The sequence below is a fragment of the Solanum stenotomum genome, chromosome 3 (genome assembly GCF_019186545.1).
Source record: "Solanum stenotomum isolate F172 chromosome 3, ASM1918654v1, whole genome shotgun sequence".
Lineage (NCBI taxonomy): Eukaryota > Viridiplantae > Streptophyta > Magnoliopsida > Solanales > Solanaceae > Solanum > Solanum stenotomum.
In genome coordinates, this window is record NC_064284.1 from 2,952,229 (window position 1) to 2,978,489 (window position 26,261).

The following is a 26,261-nucleotide window of genomic DNA, read 5'->3' on the forward strand; positions in this document are numbered from 1 at the left end:
TAATTATTTATTCCTTCAACGCTAACTCTTTCTAGTGCGTGTTAAAAGTGATGATTCTAGCTTCCCAGTATAGAATTATGACTGGTAGCCATTAGCTTTAAGCACAAAAAGAAAATTAAAATATATAATATTTGTTTTAATCAAATAATTAAACTAATCCACCCAAGGAAATAATGATTACTTTTTAGCTTAGGATAAGGAACTGGTTTGATCAAACAGAGGTTTTGTTAAAGAGTTATGGTCGTATTATCATAATTCATAACGCGTTTTAAATCTCCAAATATATATGGCTTCAGTCTTCCCCCACTGAATCTCGATTAGTTGAAATCCTAATAATTATTACAAAATGTACAAAATAATCTATAAAATATCCATCTTGTTGGAAAAGAGTGTGTTACTGCTTACTGGATCTGTCTAACGTTGATCTGAATTAGTCCAGTGAATTTCAAAAACCCAATTACTAGTAATACTTAATTAAACAAATAATATTAGTTAAATTTGTTGTTTCTCCTATTACTCAATATGACAGTGGGCCAATGGACACTAATGGAGAGGTTAAACCAATTTAATTCATCTGGATTTATTTGGAGACAAATAAAAGTACACCGACTTTTATTTTAATTACTATTATAACCAAGTCAAAGGCAATAATGCATAAGGATTATTGGTGGATTTGGCGACATAATTTGTTTACCTGATGGAGTTCTCTGTAAGAAACAAATTAATTAACACAAAGAAGATGGTACATTCACAACAAAATGACTAGTAACGTAACATTATTGTCCCATCAATTATTAGCTAAAGCTGTGAAATTAAGCATTTCCAAGTGATTTTGGTCACTCTTTTGTCGATTGTGGATGTCCACGTACAACAACTTGATGAGCTGCCTAAAACTCATTAAGAATTTAAGATAATTACCTTTTGCAAGAATATATTTTTTTGACAAGTTTACTTGTTTATCTCATGTATGGGTTACTATGAAAAAAATAAAGCAAAATATGTTGACAAAAAGAGCTAGTTTCTGGCGCTCAAATTAGTTGTGGCTGTATTTTAAACGTTTTGCAATGCTGAGTATTTCTAAATGTCAGAGAAATTAAATAACGTTTACTAGTCATTTTTGAAAATATATTATATATGATGTGTCATATTTTGTTATGTCTTTTTAATTTATGGCATAATGTGTACGTGGGATACTATGATACAAACATATAAATTTAAGCTGCAAAAAATATTATTTATTTTGGTGTTTGGCATAGGACATAACTTGTTATGCTGCAATAAAATATTATTTGTTTGTCATTTGTATGGCATAACTTGCAAAAAAAAATTATAATACGAAATATCAATTTATGTTGTGCAAAAAATTGTTTGTTATTTTGAAGGGATATTTTCGATCACTTATTCATTACTTAAAAGTGCTGTAAAGCAAAAATTAAAGACCATAATTTTAAGGAGCAAAAGCTAAACACCATCCCAAAAATAGGGCATTTGCGAGAATGAACCAAAGTTTAACAAGTTATACGAGGCTTGTTAAATTTTGAACAAGTGTATTTGTGGACCCAAATATCCCTCAAGATGTGTATATTTGTGGACCCAATTTCTCTCTTCCTCCTTTATTTTTTTTTTTGGAAAAAAGAAATTGTGAAACTTAATGTAATTTTCTTGAATTATTAGATCAAGTTTTTCCGAATTTACATAAAGTCCGATTACTAAATTTGATTTTGTATGTTCACATTTGGATTAATTTTAACTCGTTGAGTATAACCAACTTCAACTTGAAGAGTTGAGCGGAGTGTTGTTCTTGTCATTTTAATTAATACTCTTGAATATTGACAATAGAGTCCGTAGACACTATTCTTTGGATGCATGTGAGGTAAATTTGCTCCAGTGTAGTAGCAGCCCGCAATTGCACTAGGCAAGTCTCATACAACCAAGAAAGTGTGTAGGAGGTTCATTTGCATGCGTCTAACTATTTTTACGCAGTATAATTTGGACAAGCAACAAAGGAACGTGGGAAACATCCATTTGATTTTCTAGTGTACAGATACTAATCATCTTTGCAAAACTAGTAACAATTACTACATTTATGAGTTCTGATTTCAGTAACAATTGATACTCTGAAAACTCATTTGCATTCAAAACAAATGTGTAAAAATTGTTTAGACACAGTATAATCTTCAAAAGGCTCTAACAAGCTTACTTTATTTTGTCAACAACTCATACTTAATATCGATGCTAGATAAAGTAAAATCTGGATGAAGGAGACAAGCAGTGGTTTTTATTTTGTATCATTAGGGAGATTGCATATTACCATTTTTGACAATTTTGAGGGGTGCAATGATGAAAGTCATCTCGCTACCATATCTGAAATTGATAGCCCATTTGTGGAACAATGTCCAACTTCTTCGCGAGTTTCAGTCTCAGTCATAGCTGTCTCAATGAAAAATGCTGGTTGCTTGGGGACGGGTAGTTGTAGGCTATCATTTGTGAGCATCATAACCACATTTGACATGGATGGCCTGTCCATAGGATTGACTTGAACACAGAGTAATCCTACATGAATGCATCTCATCACTTCATTCGTTGGTGTTGATTCGTTTGTCAATACAGGATCTGTTAGTTCTTCAAGGACGCTGCCTGCTTTCCACAATTCCCATGCCTGAGACAAATTGAGCATATCAAGTTTGAAATTTCCTTGTTCAACTAAGTGATCATGCCAGGGCGGATCCAAAACAATGTAAAGTTGACAGGTTGAACCTTTAGAACTAGACTCATTATACTTCAGAATTTTATAATTCAAGTGATTTTCACATGTATATCAATGTTTCGTGTCTTGAGTCGAGGGTCTATTGAAAACAGCCTATCTGCCTTTACTAGGTAGGTAAGTCTGTGTGCACACCGCCCTCCCAGACCCAACTTGTGGCCTGTGGGATTCCAATGGGTATGTTGATGTTGTATATTTATGTTTCGTTTCTAAAGTATTGGGTTTAGTTGAACTCATTGAATAAACACTCCATCCGCCTCTTGATCATGCTATATTGATATATTACGAGAGGAACTTACATATCCGATGAGGTTTAGTGGGCGTTCTAAATGATAGCAGCTGTTGTTTCTTTTGCCACTCAAAATCTCGAGTACTAGAACTCCAAAACTGAATACATCTGTCTTCATGGACACAATGCCATTCATGGCATATTCTGGAGACATATAACCACTGAAAAGGTAGCAACTTAGCACATAATAAAAAGGACACAGTGAATCACCATTGTTAGATAATTATATCTATTAAGGACTTACTAGGTACCAACAATTCGCTCCGTGTTTGCTTCAAATTCTTGCATTCCAAATATCCTGGCCAACCCAAAATCTGAGATTTTGGGGTTCATATTGTCATCAAGCAAGACATTGCTGGCTTTTAGATCTCTGTGAATCACCCTCAGCCTTGAATACTTATGGAGATAAAGTAGTCCCTGAGCAACTCCTTCAATAATGTTCATACGCGTATTCCATTTTAGTGAATCTTTTCTGCTAGGATCTGTTCAATCAAAATGGGAAGGGGTATTAGTTATCAAATATGATTAATTAAGCAATTTAGGCATGAAATTGGAAATCCATACCAAATAGGAAGAAGTCTAAGCTTTTGTTCATCATGTATTCATAAACTAATATCTTCTCTTCCCCTTCAATGCAACATCCTAAAAGTCTGACAAGATTAGTGTGCTGGAGTTTAGCAATCAGCACAATTTCGTTTTGAAACTCAACCAATCCTTGCCCTGAACTTCTTGAAAGTCTCTTGATGGCTATCTCTTGCCCGTCGAGCAACATCCCCTGAAATTTTTGCTTCTTAGCAAATCTAAAAATCAGCTTAAGACAAAAAACTTCTAAACTTTTACCTTATAAACAGGTCCATAACCGCCCTGTCCCAACTTATTAGAAGACGAGAAATTATTTGTGGCCATATTCATAGTCTCTAGGCTGAATATGTGTATATCATGCCTGAACTTCTTCCTTAGTCTAGCAGTCTTGTTAGTATTGTACTGGCCAGAAATGGTCTTAGGATCTTCAAGCTCGTATAACATTTTCTCCATTTGTCTGACTTTGCCTAGGTGACAAATGCAAAATTGAAGATTTCAAAGACAAATAAGTGTCACCTTAGACTAATGCTAGAGCGGATGTATTGCTCACCTCTTGCTCTGAGTTTTCTTCGTATCAGACAGAATAAGGAGCAAATAAACGCAAATACCATTAGGGACACTGTTATTGTCAACCATATCCACCATTTCCGCTTCCTATCTGTCAAAATTGCAAGTCAGTGTTTATGACCAAAATTCCACATATTTACCTTGGGAATACACTATGATGCTATCATAATTGTCGGTACTCTAGAATTACCAAAAAATAATAATTTAATAGCCTCCAAAACAAGATTCTACTCCCTCCGTCCCTTTTTAGTTGTTCACTTTAGAAATGGCACACATATTAAGGCAACAATGATTAGCACAGTGAAGTTACAATTTTACCCTTATGACAACTTTTCAATTCAAAATTACAACCACTTATTTGAATTAAAGTGAAATAAATTGGAGGGAAACAACATACACTTTTACAATTTTCAAGAAGTGTAAATAAGGGTATAATAGGAAAAAATTTGTTGTCCTTTCTTGATTTGTCAAAATGGACAACTAAATAGGGACAACCAAAAAAGGAAATATGGACAAGTAAATAGGGACGGAGGGAGTATATGGTATGGTTGTTCATTTGCTCGAGTGTATTTTTGAAATGAAGATGACACTCTTATTAACTCAAATCCTGCAGCATCGCGATCGGAGAAAATTGCTTGTTCTAGTACTAGTAATTTTTTGAATGACGTGCAAATGAGAGTAATGCAGATTGGTGATATTAGTGTGATGCCCTCACAAAACAATTTATCTTGAGCTGGATAAAGTAATCATAATATGAGATGCAACATTATTAACATGTCCTCTCACTCTATTGAATAACTTTGTACTCAAGAATTACCTTTTCTTGTAAGAAAGAAAACATCTCTGGCTAGACTGTTTTGTGCTGTCACAAAACTCGTGTCATTCCCCCAAATTTGACAGCCAATTCCAGTGTCACTATCGACTGAGGCATAGGCAACACACGAGCAGTCATTCTCACACTTAGCCTTGCAATCAGAGAGGCTCAAAGTATAGTTCTCATCAAATTTAACGCTGTCTCCAAACATGTAAACTTGTCTAAGCTCAAACCAGTACTTTTTAGCTGCCCTGCACTGGGGCAATACCTGCTTTACGCAGCCAGCATGGGGAGTCTCATTACTACAATTACCAAACGCTGCATTTCCTTTAAAATCACCCTGAATTATTCCAAATGGACTCACAAAGTATCTTTGATATTCCAATTCAACAGTATACATAAAGTATTTCTCATCCTCATTTGAGACATATTTAAGAGCAAGATGGCCAGTAGGCCACGGGCCACTCTTCCAATAGACCTTGCCCATCCACAAGATCATCAGCTGATTTGTACCATTAGGGTCAAGACCAAAGGTAAAAGACCCTGAAGCAGGTGCTTGATCATTTACCCATGAAGTCAATGACCATTTATGCCCCGTTCGCAAGTTAATCCCAAGCTTCATTCCAGGCAGAAGTGTATCAGTTGGATAATCAAAGCTTTGCCACAGCGTTCGATTTACCAAGCTATTGGTATTCAGTTCCCTCAGCACAAAATTCCCATTTTTGAGTAGTATAGCAGTTAAGTTAGTGGCTGTTGTTGGTGTAGAACTGAACAAAGTAACATTACCTTCTTTATGAGAAATTATTAATCTGCCATCAGGAGCTATCATAAGACTTCCAGATGTATCCGTTATCGGATCGTCTCTGTTAGCTATCCATAAAGCTTTTTCATCTCCTCCTCCATTAACATCAGAGTACATATCAAGACTTGGCCGAGTGTAAAATATACCCAAGTAGCGGTTCCTTGACTTGCCTGGACTGAAAAATTGCATTTTGAAGAAGCCATTTGCTGAGACCAGCTGTTGGTAATCAGCTAAACTTTCTCCCTTCAATATTGAGTTGAAATTAGCAAAATCTGCACGCAAAAAGTGACAGGATAACACGAGGATGAAAGCAATCAGAATTCTGTAGGTAGCCATATGAGGGAAGCTCTCTAATCCACACATGAATGTTTACAGTCAAAATAGAATGACCAAAACAGAGACAAGCATGCTGTTGGCTTTGATTTCTTTTGTTGACCAGGTTTTTTTCTATTTGCTTTAAATTTCAAACCTGACACCCTCTTTTAAGTGGAAACTTCTTGAATAATTGATTTCTAAGAATTTTTAACAGTTGACTGGGTCATTCTGCTGTTTTGGATTTCTCCAAATATACCACTTTTTATGATTTAGTTTTACATACAAGAGAAGGATCTATCGGAAACATCTTCTCCATCTCTATGACGTAGGGTAAAATCTGCATATACTCTACCCTCTCCAGATCGCACTACCGTCTACAATGAGTATATGTTGTTGTTGGATTTAGTCTAAGGAAGTTATCCATTTGTTTTTTTGAAAGAGCAGTCTTGGGGATGTTTTTTCAGGTCAAAACTATCAGTTTGGGCTCTTACCCTCTTGTTAAAGAAAAGAAAGTCTCTCTCAAGTTATTTTTCAGCCCAACTTTACAGTCCTCATATAACTTACTTCGTAGCTGGTTATCAATTGCAAAATTTTCTGATTGATTTTCAACTTTCGATCATTAAGAAATGACATGCAAAATTAAGAATGATAAAATATTTTTAAATTGGAAGTTCAAAATTTGCCAGCTCTGCTAACCTTGATTGTATTTGTTACACGTGGTATAATAGTGGATTTCCTAAGAAAGAGGTGGCTGGCCGCTTCATTTAGTAGGCCTCTACCAACAAAATACCATTGGTGGCACTAAAAGAAAATCAGGTTGCAATGTCGCACATTTTCAAGATTCAAGGCCTCATCTCTGTAACTACCAAACAGAAAGGTGCAATGCATTTTTTTATATCACACATATTTAAGCAGAGGTCAATTTTTGTATTACAGAGATATTCAAGGAGAGGTCGTTTCTTATACTAGCAAAATTGGGAAAACACATATTGATTGCTGTCCAGAAGAGAAAAAAAATACTAAATAGATTTGAAGGAGGAAATAAGGTATTTGTGGGTGGGGTCTTGGGGATGAAGGGGGCATGGATTTTTGGCCAGAGTTTCTTGCAAGTAGTTGGGGAAAAGAGTTTGTGGCTGGTGGATTTGGAGGAATAGCTGGTCTCATTTCTGGTTATCCACTCGACAGCATCAGAATTCGCCAGCAAAATTCGAAGAGTGGTTCTGCTTTCAACGTTTTCCGCCATGTAGTCGCCAAAGAAGGCCCCTTGTCTCTCTACAGGGGCATGGCGGCTCCTCTAGCATCCGTCACTTTTCAGGTCATTGTTGTATTCCTCCATTTACACAACTTCTGTTATAGAATATGGATATGATTTTCTGTTATCGCGATGATTTATGAGATTAAATATATAAATGTACACTTGATTTTAAGGAATCATCGGAATCATAAGGCAAAAATAAAGTAGATTCCTACTTTTGGCAAATATTGTATCAAATCAAAGTTCATTCCTACAATATCAAAACACTAGTTTGCTCCCTATTGCAGAATGCCATGGTATTTCAGATCTACGCAATGCTATTGCGAACATTTGACAGACAGATCCTAGCAAGCGATCCACCCTCATACAAAGGAGTGGCTTTGGGTGGCATTGCAGCAGGAGCAATTCAGAGCCTAATTATCAGCCCTGTAGAACTGGTGAAAATCCAACTACAATTGCAAAGCAAGACCAATCAATGCAACAATCAAGTAACTAGACTCAAGGGTCCAAGAGATGTCACAAGAAGAATTGTCAAACAGGCAGGTTTGAGAGGAATCTACCGAGGATTAACTGTTACTGTCCTCAGAGATGCACACTCTCACGGTCTATATTTCTGGGTATATGAGTATACTAAGGAGCAACTTCATCCTGGCTGTCGCAAGAATGGCCACGAGAGCTTCCAAACAATGCTCGTAGCAGGTGGTCTTGCAGGGTCTGTTAGCTGGATAAGCTGCTACCCCTTAGATGTTGTGAAGACCAGACTCCAAGCTCAATCACAGTCTAAAACTGCAAAATACCATGGTATTGTTGATTGCTTCAGGCAAAGTGTAAGAACAGAGGGATATGGTGTGCTTTGGCGAGGCGTGGGAACTACAGTTGGCAGAGCATTCATAGTGAATGGGGCTATATTCACTGCCTATGAAACTGCACTGAGGTTCCTTTGCATGCCACAATGACAATGATCATACAAATGTCCAATCTGAAAATGCAATTATAAAACAGGACTACAGAACTTCTTTAATATGCATCATGTTGTTGAAAGAGAAAACATCCTGAGTAGGGCTCTGAAATACTGATCATTCGTTCATTATGCTAGCAAATATTTAGCCAATACATCCAAATGCAAGAATTGACTGGATTCGATTTGATCATCCGTCGTCTCTATATTCATTACAACACACAACTATAAACATGTAAACAATATCTAAAACAAATTGATCAACATGCCTTCACAATATTGTAATATCCAGAATCATTTCAAGTCAATGTTGCCATTTTCTTCTGATGCCACAAGCATGTAAACAAGCGTAAAACACGGTAAGTTAAACTCATCATCAAGTTATTGCAAAAGCAAAACCAAGAAAAGGTATTGTTCACAAAAGCTGAACTGCAAAATACATGATACTATGATCAACAACAGACACAAAAACAGACTCAACTCGATCTCATCAGTAGGTCTCATCACTAACAAATCGCTCGACCCTGTTTTCATTTAGATTTAGACCGCCCATTGCTTCCTCCAAACCACTGCTAGCCGCGGCCAAAATATGGGGATCGTTATAGTTCCTGACAGCCTGCACAATTGCCCTAACTTTCTTGTAAGGATCAGAGCAATTGAATATATCCGAACCAATAAACACACCATCACAACCCAGCTGCATCATGAACGCTGCATCTGCAGGCGTGACGATTCCACCAGCAGCAAAATGAACCACAGGGAGCCTACCCATCTGCTTCGTCTGTGCAACAATATCATAAGGTGCACCGATCTTCTTTGAGAAAGTGAAGACCTCATCATCATCCATGTTTGATAGAATTCTAATATCTCCCATCACTTTCCTCACATTGTGGACTGTGTCAACAATACTGCCCGTACCCGCTAGATCCCCTTGGGTCCTAACCATGGCAGCGCCTTCTCTGACTCTCCTTAACGCTTCTCCAAGATCTCGACATCCACAGACAAAGGGTGCCCGAAAATTATGTTTGTTGACGAAATGATCTTCGTCTGCTAGTGCTAAAGTCTCGCTCTCATCTATATAATCAACTCCGATAGCTTCAAGGATCTGGGCTTCAACAAAATGACCGACACGGGCTTTCGCCATTACAGGAAGCGCAACTGCCTGCTTGATCTCCTTGATTAGAGACGGGTCGGGCATACGCGAGATTCCGGGTCCTTTAGGCTCCGAAACAACAAGACAACAAACTCCGGCCGACTCGGCAATCTTCGCTTGGTTGACGGTGGTAACCTCCGCAATCGCTCCTCCTCTAAGCATTTGAGCAATTCCAACTTTGATCGAGAACGTATTCTTCTTGGTATCAGTAATGGCGCTGCCACTGTACACTGTAACGGCACCGTCTTCTTCCATTTGCAAAAACTGTTTGTGAAAATGCCTGAACCAAAAGTAGATAACAATTTCTCAAAACAGTAAAACTACGCCGGCGAGATTGGAATATGTTGGTGGAGAAATGATGGTGAAGAATGATATAAAAAGAGGTCCGGTGGGAGAATAGGAATGGGGCGGTGAGATTTAGTTTGTTCTAGAAACTGCTAGTAGGTGTCTGCGTGTTTTGATCGAAAATGTAAGAAAGTTCGGATGGTTTCGATTCCACCGTATCAAATCTAGGCTTCTTTTACTTATTATTATTATTATTATTATTATTATTATTATTATTATTATTATTTCCGTAGTCTGGGGTTGGCTCACCATAATTCATACTCAGTTAGTCTATTTTTAAGTGTTCAATATTGATTTGATATATTTTTAAGAAGGATAAATTGAATGAGTATCATTTTGTTTCATTACTTTTGGAATATAATAAATTAAAATGTTTTATAATATTCTTTCCGTCTCAGAAAGAATAATCAAGTTTGATTGGCATGAAATTTTAAAAAAATAAATATAGAAGACTTTTCAATCTTGTAGTTTAAAATTAAAGTTATGTTAAATATAATAAAATGTCTTATAATTTTGTAGTCTTGAACATGTTACGTAAAATTGAAATTAAAGTGTTATAAAAAAGAAAAGGTTCATTTTTTTTAAATAAACTAAAAAAAAGTAGATCTTTTTTTTAAACAGAGGGAATCACAAAGATAAATTAGAAACTATTCCTAAATAATAAATTATCTTTTGAATTACTAAATTGGAGGAACAAAAGTAGACATCTATTTATAATATGTGATAGACGGACATAATATAAACTAAGTAAACAAGATTGGTGTATTTTACTATATAAGAAAAGGGAATAACCAATCACCACAAGTCAACATGTGTTCCAATAAGAATTACTATAACCAATATATTTATAAAAAGAAATGACATATAAAATGAAATTGAGAGAGTATTAGTTTTTGAAAATGGAAAAGGACAAATACATATGAAATTAAAAGACATAAAAAAAAGTTGGTTTAACTCTCAAACATAAAAAGTAACATATGTTATTAAAAACTTTAATAAAAAGTACTATAATTTACAATAAATAATAACTTAAATTACTATATAAGAAGAGGGAATAACCAAGCACCACAACCAATATATATATAAAAAGAAATGACATATAAAATGAAATGGAGAGAGTATTAGTTTTTGAAAATGGAAAAGGACAAAACACATATGAAATTAAAAGACATATAAAAATAAGTTGGTTTAACTCTCAAACATAAAAAGTAACATATGTAATTAAAAACTTTAATAAAAAGTACTATAATTTACAATAAATAATAACTTAAAATATCTACAAGACAACAAAAAAAAGACTAATTTTTGTACTGCTTCTGTCACATAAATTAGGATTGGGATGATTCTAAAATTTTAATTTTGGTTATACATTATAAAATAGCCGAAAATTGAATGATATAATTTTTTTTAAAATAATCGAATGAATCGTCCTATCGATAACCCTAATGTCACTTCTACTTTGTTTATCTTTACTTAAATTTAGAAAGATATGCTTCATTTCTACCCTCAATCTTATCGCTACATTTATTTGCTATTTAAAATTGAAATTAAAAAGACAAATGACAAATAAGTTTCTATATTAGTTCACTTATGAGCAAAATATATTATAACAATCTTTACTAATTTTATAACAATACATAAACTACACTCCCTCCGTCCCATATTAGATGGGCACTTCCAACTTTGCACGGTGATTAAAAAATCATTAATACATTGGAAGACTTCACCATTTTGCCCTTTGTTTATATCAATGCACATTGAAATGAGTTACAAAAAATACACATACAATATAGGAATGGTCATATTAATTGTTGGGGTAAAATGGAAAAGAATTAATTAATTCTATCCTAATTTAATAAGTGCTCAAATAATATGAAAAAAATATTTTTAGTAAGATTCTCATCTAATATGGGACGGACAATATAACTTTATTAATGTTGGACCTGGACAGCGCCCGGGCTTTCTTTACTAGTCTTATGATAAGGTAGAATTAAATGAGTGATAAGATATTTAGTTAAAACAACAATTAAATTTGAGCAGCAACTTTATAATAATAATATATAAGTGCAACTTTTACAAATAAGATTTTAGAAAGATATTGTATACGCAATAGTTATTCTTACCTTACGAAGGTAAAAGAAATTCAATACTCTCGTTCAGGGCGGCTCAACGCAATCAGAGGTCTAAAATGAAATTTCAACTAGAGATCGAAAATCTAAATAAACTTCATATGCATTAATTAATTTTTTTTAAAAAAAACTTATATTTTTAAATGCAAAGTATACTTAATATTTTTTTATAAATGATTTATTCGATTCCCTTTTCAATTATTAGCTTTAGATAAAATTTTATCAATTCAATATTGAAAAACATTTTCTTACTCGGACAATTATTATATGAATTGTTAACATAGAATTTGATTCAACTTATAATTTTGTATACCCCACATTTTACTATGCTTGTTGTAATGCTTGAAAATGTAAGAAGAATAGAAAAAGAATTTACAATTCACTTTATTCAACACTTTTCGACTATTGATTCATATTTTTGATAGAATATTACTCTAACTTATCAAAAAATTAAAGAAGAGAGTGTAAAAGGAGTTAAAAAGAATAAAATAATGTGAATATTAGCATAGAGAATGTAAGAAAATAAAACAATTGTTTTGATTTCTTCTATTTAAATGAGATTAAAGAGAATAAAATAATAATTATTTTAAAAATATATATTTTATCATAAATAATTAATCTTTTCTATAAAAAAAATCAACACATAATTTATTATTGTTAAAAAATTAAATCCCCCTAAAATTGGGGCCTAAGGCCAATGCCTTATTCAAAGAAGCATAAAGCCGGCCCTGCTCTCGACTCAAAATATTAGTAACTTATGTTTTCAAAAGATATTCATCGAAATAATGAAATTTGATATGAGTAACATTTATATGAGCATCAAAGGGTGTTGATATGGGCTTAGAGCCATCAATGAGATCTCAAATTTGAATTCAAGTATATTAATTGGTCTGAAAATCATGATTATCAAAAAATTAAAGTAACATTTCTATAATTATATTTTCTTTTATTCTATTGTTTTTATTGAGGACACTAATTGTTGTTTTCTTTTGATTTTAGATTTGTTCACTACGTATTTTTTGCACTAAAAATTTCATCTTAGTGGTCCCAAGGTCAACTGATAATTGCTTTGAATTTTGTACCGTCAAAAATTTTGAAGTATATAGAGATCAGAGTATAAACTCAAATTTATATCGTCTCTTCAAACTCCATTTATAAATTACATATATACTCTGCTTTTTTCGGACTCCATTCGTAGATTACAATAATGTTGTAGTATATTATATTACTACAGTTTGTCGCAGTTACAGTTACTACAGTTTTACCCGATGATTCAGCCATTTGAATCAAATAAAAATAAACTGTGATCACTTATGGACCTCAAATTACCGTCAAATTTTGACTTGACACACCTATTAAGAAAACAATAATTAATATAATAAATTACTATTTTACCCCTCTTAATTAATAGAATCCCAAACATATTTAAGCACTTCATTTTTCGAAGACATTAACTCAATGTTAATAAATTGAGGGTCTAATAGAGCAATTTTTTTTATTATTTCTTGATTTATCAAAAATGACAAGTAAAAATAAATCAAATTAGGAAATATTAGATAAGTAAATCCGAACGGAGGGGGTAGTTCTTTCCAAAAGGGAATGACTCATAAATGTTATTTGCCTTAAAGAAACGAGATTGCTTTAGTTAGTTCATAAACGAGAATGAATAAATAAGATTTTGAATTAACTTGGGCATTTCAAGAAGTGCCCTAATCTAGTATACAATGACTCATTCCACATCCTAAACTTGAAAACCAAAAACAAAAAATGGCATACAAATACAAAGCCCAAAATTTTCATTTCTAACTAAAACCAAAAAAATTAGACTGCTTAGGCAAGCTGGTAGTAACTCAGACCATCTTCTAAGACAGAATTAATGTGCTTACCATGTAGGTCCAATGAACGGTTCACGGTTGAGTAAGCATCATTGTCTGAAGCTTGATTTTGCAATAGTGGATGAATTGTGAGCCTCAATTATTCTCCCACCCAGATACGTGCATCTGTCTCCGGTATAAGACAATACTGTGGAACTGGTTGTCTTCACGTCACTTAACTCTGGGAAGCATAATCAAATTGTTACAACCAGATTTCCAACGTAGTCCTGCAATACGTCACTAGAACATGTTCACAGTGGTTTCAATGACACCAACAGAAAGATTCAGGAAGCATCGAGATTGGCCAAACAACTGGACAGGAGGCAAATAAAATCATATGTAAGCTATTGAAATATCCTGAAACTAGTGAGCATTCTCAAGATTGTGGTTTCTAAAGCTATAGTACTTCATAAAAGCAAATGTCATAAACATCCTACACTAGTTGACGAACAAAAGCAAAAATCCTAGAATTTAGAAAGAGCTTACCAAAGAGCAACAACGCAAAGAGAACTGTCACTTTGCATCACTTGCAGAACACAAATATCGGAGCATATATTCATTAGAGTTGCATGTATCAGCCAAATCTTGATGCAACCTGGTAATTGCCTTCTGTAAGGATTTTAGAGCAGGAAGCAAGCTTCTGGATTTCTGCTGAATAGAATTGCCGTGGATTTTGCAAAGTTCCTACCAGACATGCAAAAGGATTAAAAGCTGACAAATGTGTACAACACTTGTCAAGGTAAGAAAGAGCAAAGAGGAGTTTGTATTTGATAGGAAACCTGACACCATCTGAGGATAAACTCCATGTGTGGGCAGTTCTCCAGCAGAGATGCTAATGCCTCAACTAATCTCTGAATATATCTAACAGGGACTGAGGATGCTACAGCTGGTATATCTGCAGGACTGACACCAATAATGCACTTCTTAATCAAACTATCTTCATTTAAACGTAGACTAAGAATCACTGCTCGACTAGTCTGATTTTCCTTTAGTGCTGCATCAACGGCCTGTAAAACAAAGTACATACATAAGTGTATGGAAATGTGTCTATGCACAGATGCCATGATGTTTTTAAATTTGGAAAAGTCAAGAAACAAGAAATCTGAAAGTTACTTCCTTCAATCTAATTCCATAACCAATTCCTGGGTTTCAGGACTTTATTCTAATTAAACAAGGACTTACTTCTGGTGTAAGATCTATGTCTAGATCAGTGGGGTCAAAGATAAAAGACTCATCCATAGAATAAATCAAGACCCCTTCTGTAGTTGCAGCTGCCCAACTCCTGCCAGTCGGGGCAATTCTCAAGCATTTTGTTCGAATAATAGCTCTTCCATGGTTGGGCATTGACCCGGGCAAGTCATATGCCAATTTATTTCTCACTTGCTTATCAACACCTTCTTCAGTGTCACTATTATCATCATCAATCAGATTGAGTGGACCACTCTCTGTCATGTTTTTAGAGTTCAAAACATCCAGCACCCCATCCAAGGAAAGATTGTGGGTTATCTGGAAGCGACGCAGCAACACCTGCAAGGCAATATGTTTTCTTCTTTTGGTCAAGCAATGATGCACTCGAAAGCAAGATAATAAATTTTACAGCTTCATGGCACAAAAATACCAAATCGGCAAGAAAACAGTGGGACCAAATAAGGAAATGTATAAGGAAAGATTCCATCCATCTCTAATCACTAGTGTAGGGAGAAAACTTTTCGTAGTTGTACACAAACCATCAACTATTAGAACATTATAATGATTCTCAAGCTTTCTGATTTTTAGAGCACTGATGTGAAGAAGAAGTGTTGCATTACTGTGAACATCATGATGATTACAAAGACTATCTCCAAGAACAAACAGACCAACTTTTACGAGGTCATCACTGTTAATTATACAATAATGTAAATCTAACAAGAGCTAACATGTGTTTTAAGTTTGATCAGAGGAGTCCCTGTAAAACTCATTCGCCAGTACCACCCAATAACTACAAACCCCAGAATTTTCCTAGGACGAAGATCAGCACCATTCCCCCTGTTTAACTATTCACCAGTAGCTCAAGTACATGGAAAATAATTAAGCATCTCAAGTGCAGGATCTTATAAAAGAAGCCAACACTGTTCATGTTTTTCACTTATTCACAGTTTCTAGGATTTAGAATGTAGGAGATACAATACACAAAGTGAATTAAAGGAATCCAACTTAAACTACCGAAAGAATATGTTACAAAAGAACCAATTTGCATTTTTTTCAATTGGCTATATTGTCTGCCATTTTTTCCCATGACCAGAAAAAATATAAAGAACTATCCCATGTGCTCTTATTCATTATTTGAGAGCATTACCAAAATGATTCCAAGGGGAATTTTCTACTTGTTTGCTTATCTAGTTGCAGCAGGGGATACTGATAAAGATACCCAAGATTACAGGAGGTATTGACTTTTGTGTATCACATAATTCATTTTCTACCAATTAATTAGGTATTTGTTCAACCATGCGTGATGCATTTATCATTAATCAACAAAGTCATACTTTGGTACAAAAAAATTCTACTCATCTACTGTAACCTGATGAGTGCCATCTCATAGCAAATCACAACACAATGATGTATTGGGTCAGTGAAATGGCCAAAATAATGGATTGTGGATATACCAATTCAATGGCACCTCAGCTAAAGAAAGAGTACTGTGATATGAAGCTCCACTAGAGAGATCCATCTCTTTTTGTTTTCTCTTTCACGAATACCCATTTCTTTCATTCTACAAAAACATATTTTCTGCTTTCGACCTTCTTTAACTAATGTAAACTATAGTTCATTTTACTGTAAACACCAAGTACACTCAAAGAGCAACATATAATCAAAGAATTTACAAACTTTTGAGTTCAAGTTCAAAACAAACCCATTTACGAGATGAAGATGAAACTAACTCACCACCAAATCAAAAGAGAGAATGAAGGCAATCAATAAAAAGTGTTATTTTTTACGTCACATAAAAGCATATTACTAATTAGGAGAGAATCGTAATTCACCAAGAGCACACATTATATGTAATACCAGCATTCCTAAGCAATAATACGTAGCATTGAAAGAAGCTACAGACCTGATCAGCAACATCATACATACAAATATATTTACTATTTCCACCAGCTAATATATAGCTCCCATCAGCGGAATAACACAAAGTTGTGAAGCACTTCCCAGATGTCGAGTTAGCTGCTGATCGACGATCAGTCATAAGACGTCCACCTGCAATATCCCTACGGCCTTCAATTGTGTACATCAGCAGACCCTCAATTGGATCCCAGAAATGAATATGTCCATCCAGGGTGCTACATGCCAGCTGCTTGCCATCAGGACGATAAACAACCGTGAGGACATCATGAGTGTGAGGAAATGTTTCAACTGCTCCTTTTCCGTCAAAAACATCCCACAAGCGGACAGTTTTGTCCCATGATGAGGAAGCCAAAGTAGCCTATAGAAAACCAGAAAAAGTTAACCAAGCTCTACAAAATTGTTTGACAATATTGATTTATGAAGCTTTAGTAAAATGTTGTCAATGCCAGTGTAGAGGATTGAAAAAGGGAAGAAACCTGACCTAAATTATTTCGGGAATCTTAAAAATTAGATAAAGACTCACATTAGTCGGAGAAAATACTAGCCCATGAACAGGACCCTCGTGACCACTAAGAATGTCTAGCAATCTGCCCGTCTTCATTGACCAGACAAAAATCTATGAAGAAAAACAAAGATAGTATATTTGTATCAACAGCGAAGCAGAAATTAGTATTATAATCAATTAACAACAAATGATGGTACAAGATATGATTAAAATACAATCAGAACTGCACTACCTCAAATGAGTCAAGGGTTCCGGCACATATCACTTCACCACTCTGATCAGCTGCTAAAGAAACAAATTGCTTAGATGTAGGGGTAGTAAAAGTTTTAAAGTTTCTATATCTCAAGAGATCCCATGCACGAACTGTCCCATCCAAAGAGGCGCTTAAGAGACAGTGGTTGCCAGGCATGAAATGGAGTGCTGTAACAGCATTTGTGTGCTCGGAGAATGTTACAAAGCAGAAACCGGATGAAACAGTCCAGACCTGCAAAACATAGACAATGAGTTTTTCTGCTTTAGCGAATACCAATGTTAACTGAAAATGAAGACGTGGAAAAATGGGAACTTTCTTTTTCCGGAGAAGTGGTAATTATTAGGTAAAAAGGGAGGCATCCAGCAATCTACAATACATACAAAGTCATCCAGTATAAATAATTTCAAATTATAACCGGTAAGAAACAGTTGCTTCAGTAACTTGATGTATTGAACTCTACATGAGCTTATAACTATGGTGTCCCTAGCAGAACTGAAATAGATGCAAATTTTCAAGTTTTGCCTAACTGGTCATAATTACTACTTCTGAAAACCTTTAGTCAACTTGCATAAACTAATTCACATAAAAGCAAATCTAAATCCTCTTACCTTAATTTTGTTGTCATCTGCTCCTGTGGCAACGAGCTGAGAATCTGGTGAATATGCAAGGCAGTTTACATCAAAATAGTGTCCCTGTTGCTTCAGTATGTAACTCTCTGACTTCCACTCCCACACAAGCAACTGCCCAAGCCTTGCACATCCGAATGTCAACCAATTCCCAAGATCATTAAAAACAGCCGTAGTTATCTTCTCTCTCGAGATGGACAACAAGTGAATGCACACAAAATCAGGCATTTGATAAAGCCCAAAAATGCCATTAGAAAAACCAACTACAGCCATATCAAGACCCCTATGATAATCACAAGCTGTTAACTTTGCTGGTGCTTGCATGAAGAAGTCTTTCTTTATCAACTCCCATTTCAGTTTGTGCAACTGAAACCTATCATCTAGGTCCAATGTATCATCTTTCCCATCAAAGTTCTTTCTTTTTTTGACCCTGCTATCACTATCACCTTCTGCATTGTTCCCTTGCCCTTGCTCTGGTGTACCTGGTGATTCTGGCTCTGAAGCAAGTGATGGTTCATCAAAATTTCCATCCATTTCACTATATCCCCAGCTAAAAATGGCACCATCTCGGGATATGGTATAAACTCTACAAACCTTATTAGTTTTCTTATCAGTTCCAAAGAAAGCACCTACAATCACATCCCTATGGCCTAAAAATAGAAACGGCTTGATATATTTAGTTGATTTTTTCAAACAAAAAAGCCTAGCAGTTAGGTCTTTAGACCCCGCCAACACATAACCAGAATCTGGGCTCCAATCTAGTGACGTAATTCTATCATTACAATCAGTAAACGTCCTGATCAACTCAAACGGAAAGAACTCTTTTCTAAAACCAGGTGAGCGCCAAATTTGCAGGAGCTTACCGGCGGCAACCGCAATAAGTTGTCCATCGGGGCTAAACTTGGCAGCCGCCACAGGATGCTTGAAGGTGATGCGATGGAGGACGGCGCGGCGGAGGAGGTTGATAAAGAGGCAACGGTTGTTTTCGTCGATAGCGAGGAGGAATACGCCATCAGGAGAGGCGGCGATGCGGCGGAGATTGGTGGAGGACTGTGAAGGCAATGTAATAGTTTCGGATTTGATGAGGTCAGTGACGGCAACACGGTTACCGATAGGGGAGATAAGAAGACTATTGTTCACTACTAAAGCGTTGCCGCCTCTGTAAGGAGCTCCAAGGAGATTCTGGAACCTGTAATTCATGGCTATGCAGTACTTGCAGAGAGTGTAAGAACGAAGACAATGGCGAGAGTAGCTCAAAACGAGGCCTTTCTTAAACCCTGCAAGAAGATGGGCGTTTCTTAAACCCTAAAAATTGCCGGTCCTGTTTTTGTTATTTTTGGTCTTTTGGGTCAAATCCGGTTTTTCCTCAGTTGTTATTTTTGAAGTTGAATATTTTAAATAAATATTTAGCCTGCATTGGACATGCAATTCCATATAATAATAGTTTGAATCATATTTCAAATCAGTGAAAAAAAATAGAGCATGAATTGAGATTTTAAATTATAATTTGATTTATAAATTTATATTTGAAAAAAAAAATCTACCATTTTAAATCTTACAAAAAAAAAATTAATGTTTGGCATTGACTAGTGATTAAGCATGTGTATTTAAAAGATTCGTAATTACAATCATTTAATTATATGAAGAATATGGAAATATGTGATTTCACAATTCATTGTCTTACAATATTTTGAAATCTTATTTATGAAGTATGATGGCTCATTTGTTAAGATTAAAAAAAAATTCTGAATAAGACTTTTAACTTCATAATCATATTAACTTAAACTTAAATTATGATTCCATATCACATGTCAAACGGACTCTTAGGACCCAAATTTTACCATGAAACTTTTTCCCTTCTTTCCGATTCTTAAGTTGATGCTGTAAGATATATGCCACGGTTCCTTCAGTATACAGAACACTTGTTGTGCCAATCAAATCAACTAATAAACTATGGCTTGTATAACCAAATTTTACATCAGTCACTACTAAAATTCATGATATAGTAATATTTCTTTTAAGAAAAAAAGATGATTGGCTAGATTAAAATTAGAGATAAAACTGGACAGAAGAAGCACAATTTTCTTGAAAAAACGTTAACATATAAAGATGTCCGCAAGTAAATTATAAGAGAACCAGAACCAGAACTTTATCTTGTAGAATGTTTCCAAGTCCTAGCATTCACCAAAGGCATCTATTAACCACATGAAAAACTGTGCGTGTACTTCTCCTGTATAATCGTATTCCCGTGTTCTTGTCAGGGGTCAACTTGAACATGAAAACGTTGTGGAGTTCATCATCCGGAACCCTCAAGTCTGAGCCTTGGACTTAACCAATTACAGACCACGTGCATCTCAAATGGCACTGTGTAATGATCTAGCCTGGAGAAGAGGCTAGTAATATACATAACACTTCCAAAGCCACGAAAAAACGACTTTGAGAAGAGAAACACAAAAGATACCCGTCATAGTTTCTTAGTGCAAGATTCTGAAACTAGCTGCACACAGGACATAGATAGACATCTCTCCATATCTATAAGGAACAACTTCATCACCTATAAATGATCAATTAACTGGTAAACATAAGTTCAGATGATGTACAATTTGTTCGTATTACAAGCTGAAAGCAACAAGAGTCCTTTTTTCGGATCAACATCAACATAGCTTTGTTTGTATGAGTTCAATGACTACTTGAGATGTCTGGTATAAATAAGTAGGATGCACCAAGAATGGAAAGGACAAATAGTTTCAACCTGATAGGCCAAGTTTTTAGTCTGGTTTCTATAAAGACGAATAATTCCAAATTTAAGAGTTTTATATCCTTCACAGAGTAAGAACACTATAAAATGCAGCTTTCTTCATCAATGGTATCTCTTACGTGGTATGAAAGAGTGAAAAGGAGATTAAGGTAGACTCGGGGAATTATGTATTTGAGAGCAGAGGTTAAGACCCTTGAGAATTCAAGGCATACCATGAATGAGGTAAGCATAATGAACAAGGTTGCAATACTATAAATAATTAAATGGTTGATATCAATAATTGCAAATACTGACATATTCCATGACAGAAGAACTGGCAAAGATACAGCCTGTATTGCGGCCTCGTGTGATCCATCAATTTTAATCTTCTAGTTCCTACAGAATACTAGTTATGAACTACGTACCAAGTATGTTAATCTTCTCAGAGCAAGAAATTAAAAAAGACCAACCAAATTGACTCTCTCTGTGTGTGTTTTTATCCATTTTTATAGCTATTGAAGAGCAGGTCATCCAAAATCTCTCCAAAACTTATTAGTTAGACAAATATCTGCATGATCCGTAGAGTAAATTTGCATTATCTCGTGCAGATAGTACACACATCACTACTTGGATAAAAGAGAATAAAGATATATGGGAAGAATTATTGTTTTAGAAATAATTAGAAAGCACACCTTCAACTTGGAAGCCAACCTCTTAGACATACAATAGCCCTTAAGTTGATGGGGTACTGGTTTCCATTTCCATATTTTCCCTAGGCAAAGCAAGTTGCTACGTAGCACGTTCAGTTGACAACAAGCTCGCGACATGAGAAACCAAAGCATTTAAGCCATCGAAATCTGTCATCAGAAAGTTGTCCTACGTCAAACCCTGGAATAAGATGCAGACCATGTCAGAGTTTTCCAGGTTCAATCTCAAATGCAGTGAAGGGAATCCAACGTGCAATGCAAAGGTAACAGCAACTAAACATACCTCCGGGAGACAAAGACAGCTGCTGCTACTAGGCCAATGCTTCTGGACCTAAATCTGTAAGCCAACTAGGTGCAGAAACCAGAGTAGCTTTCTCTTCTGGAATAAATATATTTAGAGTCGCCCTTAACATCATAATAATTCTTGGGGAAACATCTCATCTGGGCATTGTCACTAACCACTTTTGGTGAAGGTCAAAGACTTTATTAAATTCTCCCATTCTGCAGTATCTTTTCATGAGTATCAGAAAGGGAACATGGTCAACTGCTAAACCAGATGCCATTAACTTGCCAAAGAGCTTGTCTGCCTCTCTCATCATACCTTGTACACAAAACACCTTAAGTAGTTCCGTGTAAGTAATTACATCTGGCTGACAACCTTTTCTCAACATTTTATCATGTAGTTGAAGTGCTGAGTGAATCAGGCCAAGATTACAAGCAGCACCAATCAACAAATTGTAAGTGACTGAATCAGGGGTAAGACCATATAAAAGCAACTCCTTCTCCAAGGACTGAGCTGCAGAAAGATCTCCTGACTTTATCTGAGCATAAATTAATGCATTATATGTATATATGTTTGGTAGAACACCACATGAAACCATTTTTTCTCTAATATATGAAGCTTTTTGTATATCTCCACATCTTCCATAACCATTAATTATAACATTCCAAACAAGTGGTTCAGGTATAATGGAATTCTCTAACATGTAATCAAGAAAACAATTGGCTCTATCTATCTCCCTGTTAATACATAGCCCCTGTATTATCATTCTGTACGTGATTTGATCTGGTACGACACCCATTCCAGTCATAACATCGTAGATATAACAAGCATCACTGATCTTTCCTTGTCTACAGAGTGCTCCAATGAGAGTGTTGTAAGAATAAACATCTGGAACAAAACCAAGTTTTAACATTTCACAACAATACTTATATGCAGTGCCCAGGTCATGGCTCAAACAGAATCCATGGACAACAACATTGTAAGAAACTTTATCAACTTGGATACGCTCTAATAACATCCTCTCCCAAAAAGCAAGAGCTTGATCAGTATCTCCATTTTTAAAGCAGCCATCCATCATAATTGTTGATGTAATCAAATTTGAGCTCCCCCCATTATGACTTTTGCTTAATAATTTATGGAAAAGATTTTTTGCCTCCTCCAACAGCCCCTTCTTACAAAGCGCATGAACAAGGATGTTACAAGTTACTCTGTTTGGTACAATTCCATGGTTGGCCATGGTAGAAAAGGTGTTTAGAGCATTATCGACATCATTCACCATGCAATAACCTCTTATTAAAGAGTTGAATGCAGCACAAGTGGGAGAAGGACCCCTATATAGCATACCTCTAACAATCCATTCTGCCTTCTCTAACTCACCGTTTTTGCAGAGTGCATTGATGAGGTAATTGTGTGTGATAACATCAGGAACAATACTATTCTGTATCATGTTCCACCAAAGCGATAAAGCTGCTCCCAGTTGACCATCCAGACACATGGCTCTAACAACATATGCATCTTTATTGAAATTTATTTCCCAGGTGCAGTAATCAACGCCTGCTTCAGCCGACGATATTCTTTCCCTGCAAAGTTCAGGGTAATTACCTTTAAAGATATTAGGGACTTTAAAAAGAAGCCAACAGGCTCAAATTCAACAAGAAACAGTCTACAGGCACTGGATAGATGTTAAAGTTTCATTGACATTACAAAACAAAAGAAAGTAAATCTTCTCTCACATTAACGACTTGTCCTCTGAAAGAAATGAGAAAAGGTGAAATCTGGACTTAAGCGTCAATACAGAACTAAAAAAAAGTTATATGGAAAAAACACAAGAAGTCAGTTGTTTAGACATCATAAGCATATTTAATACAAAGTCTAGTCGATGCAAGCAGCAAAGGGGAGGGGGGACAGCTCTTCCATGAGCCCTCCTCTCCCTAGCCAAAGCTCGTGGAAAGTAGTCAGGATGACATTGTTGCTGACATTGTTGCTGATGTTTTCACTAGCATCCTACCTAATGGATTACTTCCCTTGAGAAAGTCAATCACATTGACACCACTACAGATTTATTTCCTAGGGGATCATCCTTGAATACTTTCTTCAAGAATTTGATATACAGCTGCTGGTAATGTTAGTTCTCTGAATTATCCTTTCTTTTACATTTTGGATTTATCGACATGACTTTAAGTGGATAGAGCCCATTGTTAGAGTTTAACTCCTTTAGCCACTTAACTACTGCAAAGGAAGCTAATAACATCCAAAGGTAGCTTTTGGCAGGGAAAAAACACAAGTGACGAATTAAATTCATGCTGAATATTTTACCTTATTTGCTCTAATGCTACAGTGCAGTAGACAAGTACTTGACCAACAAAATTACTTGTTTGCATCTAGTATATAGTTTATGAATGTTATTGTCCTAATAAACTATGACAATATTAGAAAGTAAATCTGGAAATTGTAAATCTGGAAAAGTCATATCTTCTTAATTATCAGTTTGTTACTCTTTTCAAAGGTCTCACTTTATGATCAGGCGAGATACAGTCATGTGACAGGAACAAGAAACAAAAAAGCATAGATTTTAAACAAATGATTCTTGTTACATTTGCATTATCAAGGATATGAAACCCAATATTCACTTGCAAACTCCGTGAACTAGGAAATTATTATTTTGCTAAGCATCTTTGTAAATTCGTTTAAGAAATTTGCCATCCTTCAAAATGTATTATTTAATGATCAGCTTAAGCAGGGCACTAAAGAAATGACAGGAGAAAACAAATGATCCCACATGTAAGTTAGCACATCAACTCAATCAATCACCAGGAGAACTCACATTGACAACTATACAGTTGCCTAATATCCATGTTCAAACTTCAGAAATATTCTCATATTCAAATCGTTGTGATATGTGCAATCATATGCACTTGAAACCATCAATCATACAACAACTAGAAAGAAATAATTTGCCCTTTAAGGCACAAAAACTAGTCTATTCTGACTCTAAATACAAATCAAACCTCATACTCTTCAGACGATCCAAACTGCGCTTTAACATTGTATCCAGCACACTGAAACCCGCTGTCGAATCACCTTCTGGATTCGAATTATTCCCCTTTGATGACCAATCTTTGGATCCCAGCTCGTCCCGGTTCACACTATGCATTACATTATCTTGTCTACACATAAAATTACAAAAATAAAATATCAACATTTGTTAAAGCAAAATGAATTGGAAAAAAAAAAAGACGATAGGCATAAGTATATAATGGAAAAAACACCTCATGTCAATAACATCCAAATTCGCTTTCGAGCAGAATAAATTGGCAAAATCGTGAAAAATGCGGTCCTTAATGATGTCTAGGGTTTGAAAACTCCCGTTCAGTATCCGAAGAAGAAACTGAGATTCCTCCGAGACGAGTAATAGCTGAAAAATAAAAATAAATAATGAGGGCAAATGTATTTTAAGGGGAAAAACTGAGTATTGAATGAAATTAGAGATTCTAGAGGACTCACGGGCTGCATTTCCCGATGATTTGGAATCGATGGGCTGAAGACGGCGGACTCAGTACTAAAGCGCCGATAGACAAAAGTGAGCGACGACCGGAAAGCCGCCTGAGACGGAGAAAGTGCAAATGAAAATAAAGGACAAATTGGACCAGAAAAGGAATACAAAGGATAAATAGGTCAAATACTGTTTTTTTTAATATTAACAACAAATATATTTAAAATTGTTATAGGAAATTAAAATAAAAAGATAAAATCATAAATCACAACTAAGGTTTACGTGTAGCAGTTAATTTTGGAAAAAAACATATGTATAAGTAATTGATAAAAAGTAATTATGAAATAAATAATAGTACACGCAGGAAGAATATAGGAGTGTCGTTGGTACAAGCTAGTGGAAAATTAGAGCCTTATTTTTCTTTGTTTTTATTTTATACTTTATTGGTATATTCAAAGTCTTCAAATCACGATTTAAATTACTATTATATAGCGATATGATAATTATATTTATTAATTATTAAGATTATGATCAATTCAAAAAAGTTATAATTTAGTATGCACAAAATTTGTACTTACCTCAAGCGGTAGTTCGCTTTTTTACATAACTTTTATGGTTGATGAATATATGTGCGAATACATTAGATATATTAATGGTAGTGCGACATTATCAAACGTTTTAATGTTGTAGTATGACTATGAATCT

The 26,261-nt window shown here is 35.2% G+C and overlaps 5 protein-coding genes across 9 annotated transcripts; 1 reads left to right on the forward strand and 4 right to left on the reverse strand.

Moving 5' to 3' along the window:
* Window positions 1-2,121: 2,121 nt before the first annotated feature.
* On the reverse strand, window positions 2,122-6,275 carry LOC125860677 (G-type lectin S-receptor-like serine/threonine-protein kinase CES101). The gene is made up of 7 exons (XM_049540683.1): window positions 5,020-6,275; window positions 4,186-4,293; window positions 3,894-4,102; window positions 3,618-3,828; window positions 3,298-3,535; window positions 3,064-3,214; window positions 2,122-2,659 (listed from the first exon to the last, which is right to left on the reverse strand). Exons 1-7 carry the CDS (start codon window positions 6,179-6,181, stop codon window positions 2,348-2,350), a joined length of 2,391 nt encoding a protein of 796 aa, XP_049396640.1. The 5' UTR covers window positions 6,182-6,275; the 3' UTR covers window positions 2,122-2,347.
* A 927-nt stretch (window positions 6,276-7,202) lies between these two features.
* LOC125858843 (mitochondrial arginine transporter BAC2-like) lies at window positions 7,203-8,490 on the forward strand. The gene is made up of 2 exons (XM_049538629.1): window positions 7,203-7,448; window positions 7,676-8,490. The coding sequence occupies exons 1-2, from the start codon at window positions 7,215-7,217 to the stop codon at window positions 8,342-8,344; spliced, it is 903 nt and encodes a 300-aa protein (XP_049394586.1). The 5' UTR covers window positions 7,203-7,214; the 3' UTR covers window positions 8,345-8,490.
* A 219-nt stretch (window positions 8,491-8,709) lies between these two features.
* Window positions 8,710-10,015, reverse strand: LOC125858842 (pyridoxal 5'-phosphate synthase-like subunit PDX1.2). The gene has a single exon (XM_049538628.1). It carries the CDS (start codon window positions 9,752-9,754, stop codon window positions 8,837-8,839), a length of 918 nt encoding a protein of 305 aa, XP_049394585.1. The 5' UTR covers window positions 9,755-10,015; the 3' UTR covers window positions 8,710-8,836.
* Window positions 10,016-13,636: 3,621 nt separating this feature from the next.
* LOC125859426 (periodic tryptophan protein 2) lies at window positions 13,637-19,639 on the reverse strand. 4 transcript variants are annotated; one of them, XM_049539178.1, is made up of 8 exons: window positions 18,319-19,639; window positions 17,690-17,941; window positions 17,476-17,568; window positions 16,939-17,310; window positions 15,030-15,374; window positions 14,627-14,854; window positions 14,334-14,531; window positions 13,637-14,028 (listed from the first exon to the last, which is right to left on the reverse strand). In XM_049539178.1, exons 1-7 carry the CDS (start codon window positions 19,534-19,536, stop codon window positions 14,361-14,363), a joined length of 2,679 nt encoding a protein of 892 aa, XP_049395135.1. In that variant the 5' UTR covers window positions 19,537-19,639; the 3' UTR covers window positions 13,637-14,028; window positions 14,334-14,360. The 4 variants fall into 4 exon arrangements, with proteins under 4 accessions (XP_049395135.1, XP_049395132.1, XP_049395134.1 ...); XM_049539175.1 differs by having other exon boundaries at window positions 13,637-14,074; XM_049539177.1 differs by having other exon boundaries at window positions 13,637-14,087.
* Window positions 19,640-20,575: 936 nt separating this feature from the next.
* On the reverse strand, window positions 20,576-25,686 carry LOC125860277 (pentatricopeptide repeat-containing protein At5g24830). Of its 2 annotated transcripts, XM_049540205.1 has the most exons (7): window positions 25,568-25,686; window positions 25,333-25,478; window positions 25,072-25,230; window positions 22,064-23,643; window positions 21,766-21,961; window positions 20,798-20,890; window positions 20,576-20,717 (listed from the first exon to the last, which is right to left on the reverse strand). In XM_049540205.1, exons 1-4 carry the CDS (start codon window positions 25,574-25,576, stop codon window positions 22,218-22,220), a joined length of 1,740 nt encoding a protein of 579 aa, XP_049396162.1. In that variant the 5' UTR covers window positions 25,577-25,686; the 3' UTR covers window positions 20,576-20,717; window positions 20,798-20,890; window positions 21,766-21,961; window positions 22,064-22,217. The 2 variants fall into 2 exon arrangements, with proteins under 2 accessions (XP_049396162.1, XP_049396161.1); XM_049540204.1 differs by having other exon boundaries at window positions 20,576-20,890.
* Between the last annotated feature and the right edge of the window lie 575 nt (window positions 25,687-26,261).

Excerpts from the sequence above, each read along its gene's own strand:
- LOC125860677 (XM_049540683.1), bottom strand. The coding sequence starts at position 6,181 with ATGTGTGGATTAGAGAGCTTCCCTCATATGGCTACCTACAGAATTCTG. Across the intron at positions 3,829-3,893 it reads GTTATGGACCTGTTTATAAG|GGGATGTTGCTCGACGGGCA; the intron begins GTAAAAGTTTAG and ends CAAAAATTTCAG. Across the intron at positions 3,536-3,617 it reads CTTAGACTTCTTCCTATTTG|ATCCTAGCAGAAAAGATTCA; the intron begins GTATGGATTTCC and ends TTGATTGAACAG.
- LOC125858843 (XM_049538629.1), top strand. The coding sequence starts at position 7,215 with ATGGATTTTTGGCCAGAGTTTCTTGCAAGTAGTTGGGGAAAAGAGTTT. Across the intron at positions 7,449-7,675 it reads TAGCATCCGTCACTTTTCAG|AATGCCATGGTATTTCAGAT; the intron begins GTCATTGTTGTA and ends TCCCTATTGCAG.
- LOC125858842 (XM_049538628.1), bottom strand. The coding sequence starts at position 9,754 with ATGGAAGAAGACGGTGCCGTTACAGTGTACAGTGGCAGCGCCATTACT.
- LOC125859426 (XM_049539178.1), bottom strand. The coding sequence starts at position 19,536 with ATGAATTACAGGTTCCAGAATCTCCTTGGAGCTCCTTACAGAGGCGGC. Across the intron at positions 15,375-16,938 it reads TGTATGATGTTGCTGATCAG|GTGTTGCTGCGTCGCTTCCA; the intron begins GTCTGTAGCTTC and ends ATTGCCTTGCAG. Across the intron at positions 14,532-14,626 it reads TTATCCTCAGATGGTGTCAG|GAACTTTGCAAAATCCACGG; the intron begins GTTTCCTATCAA and ends CATGTCTGGTAG.
- LOC125860277 (XM_049540205.1), bottom strand. Across the intron at positions 25,231-25,332 it reads TTGGATGTTATTGACATGAG|ACAAGATAATGTAATGCATA; the intron begins GTGTTTTTTCCA and ends TTTTATGTGTAG. Across the intron at positions 23,644-25,071 it reads GATCGTCTGAAGAGTATGAG|GGAAAGAATATCGTCGGCTG; the intron begins GTTTGATTTGTA and ends TGAACTTTGCAG.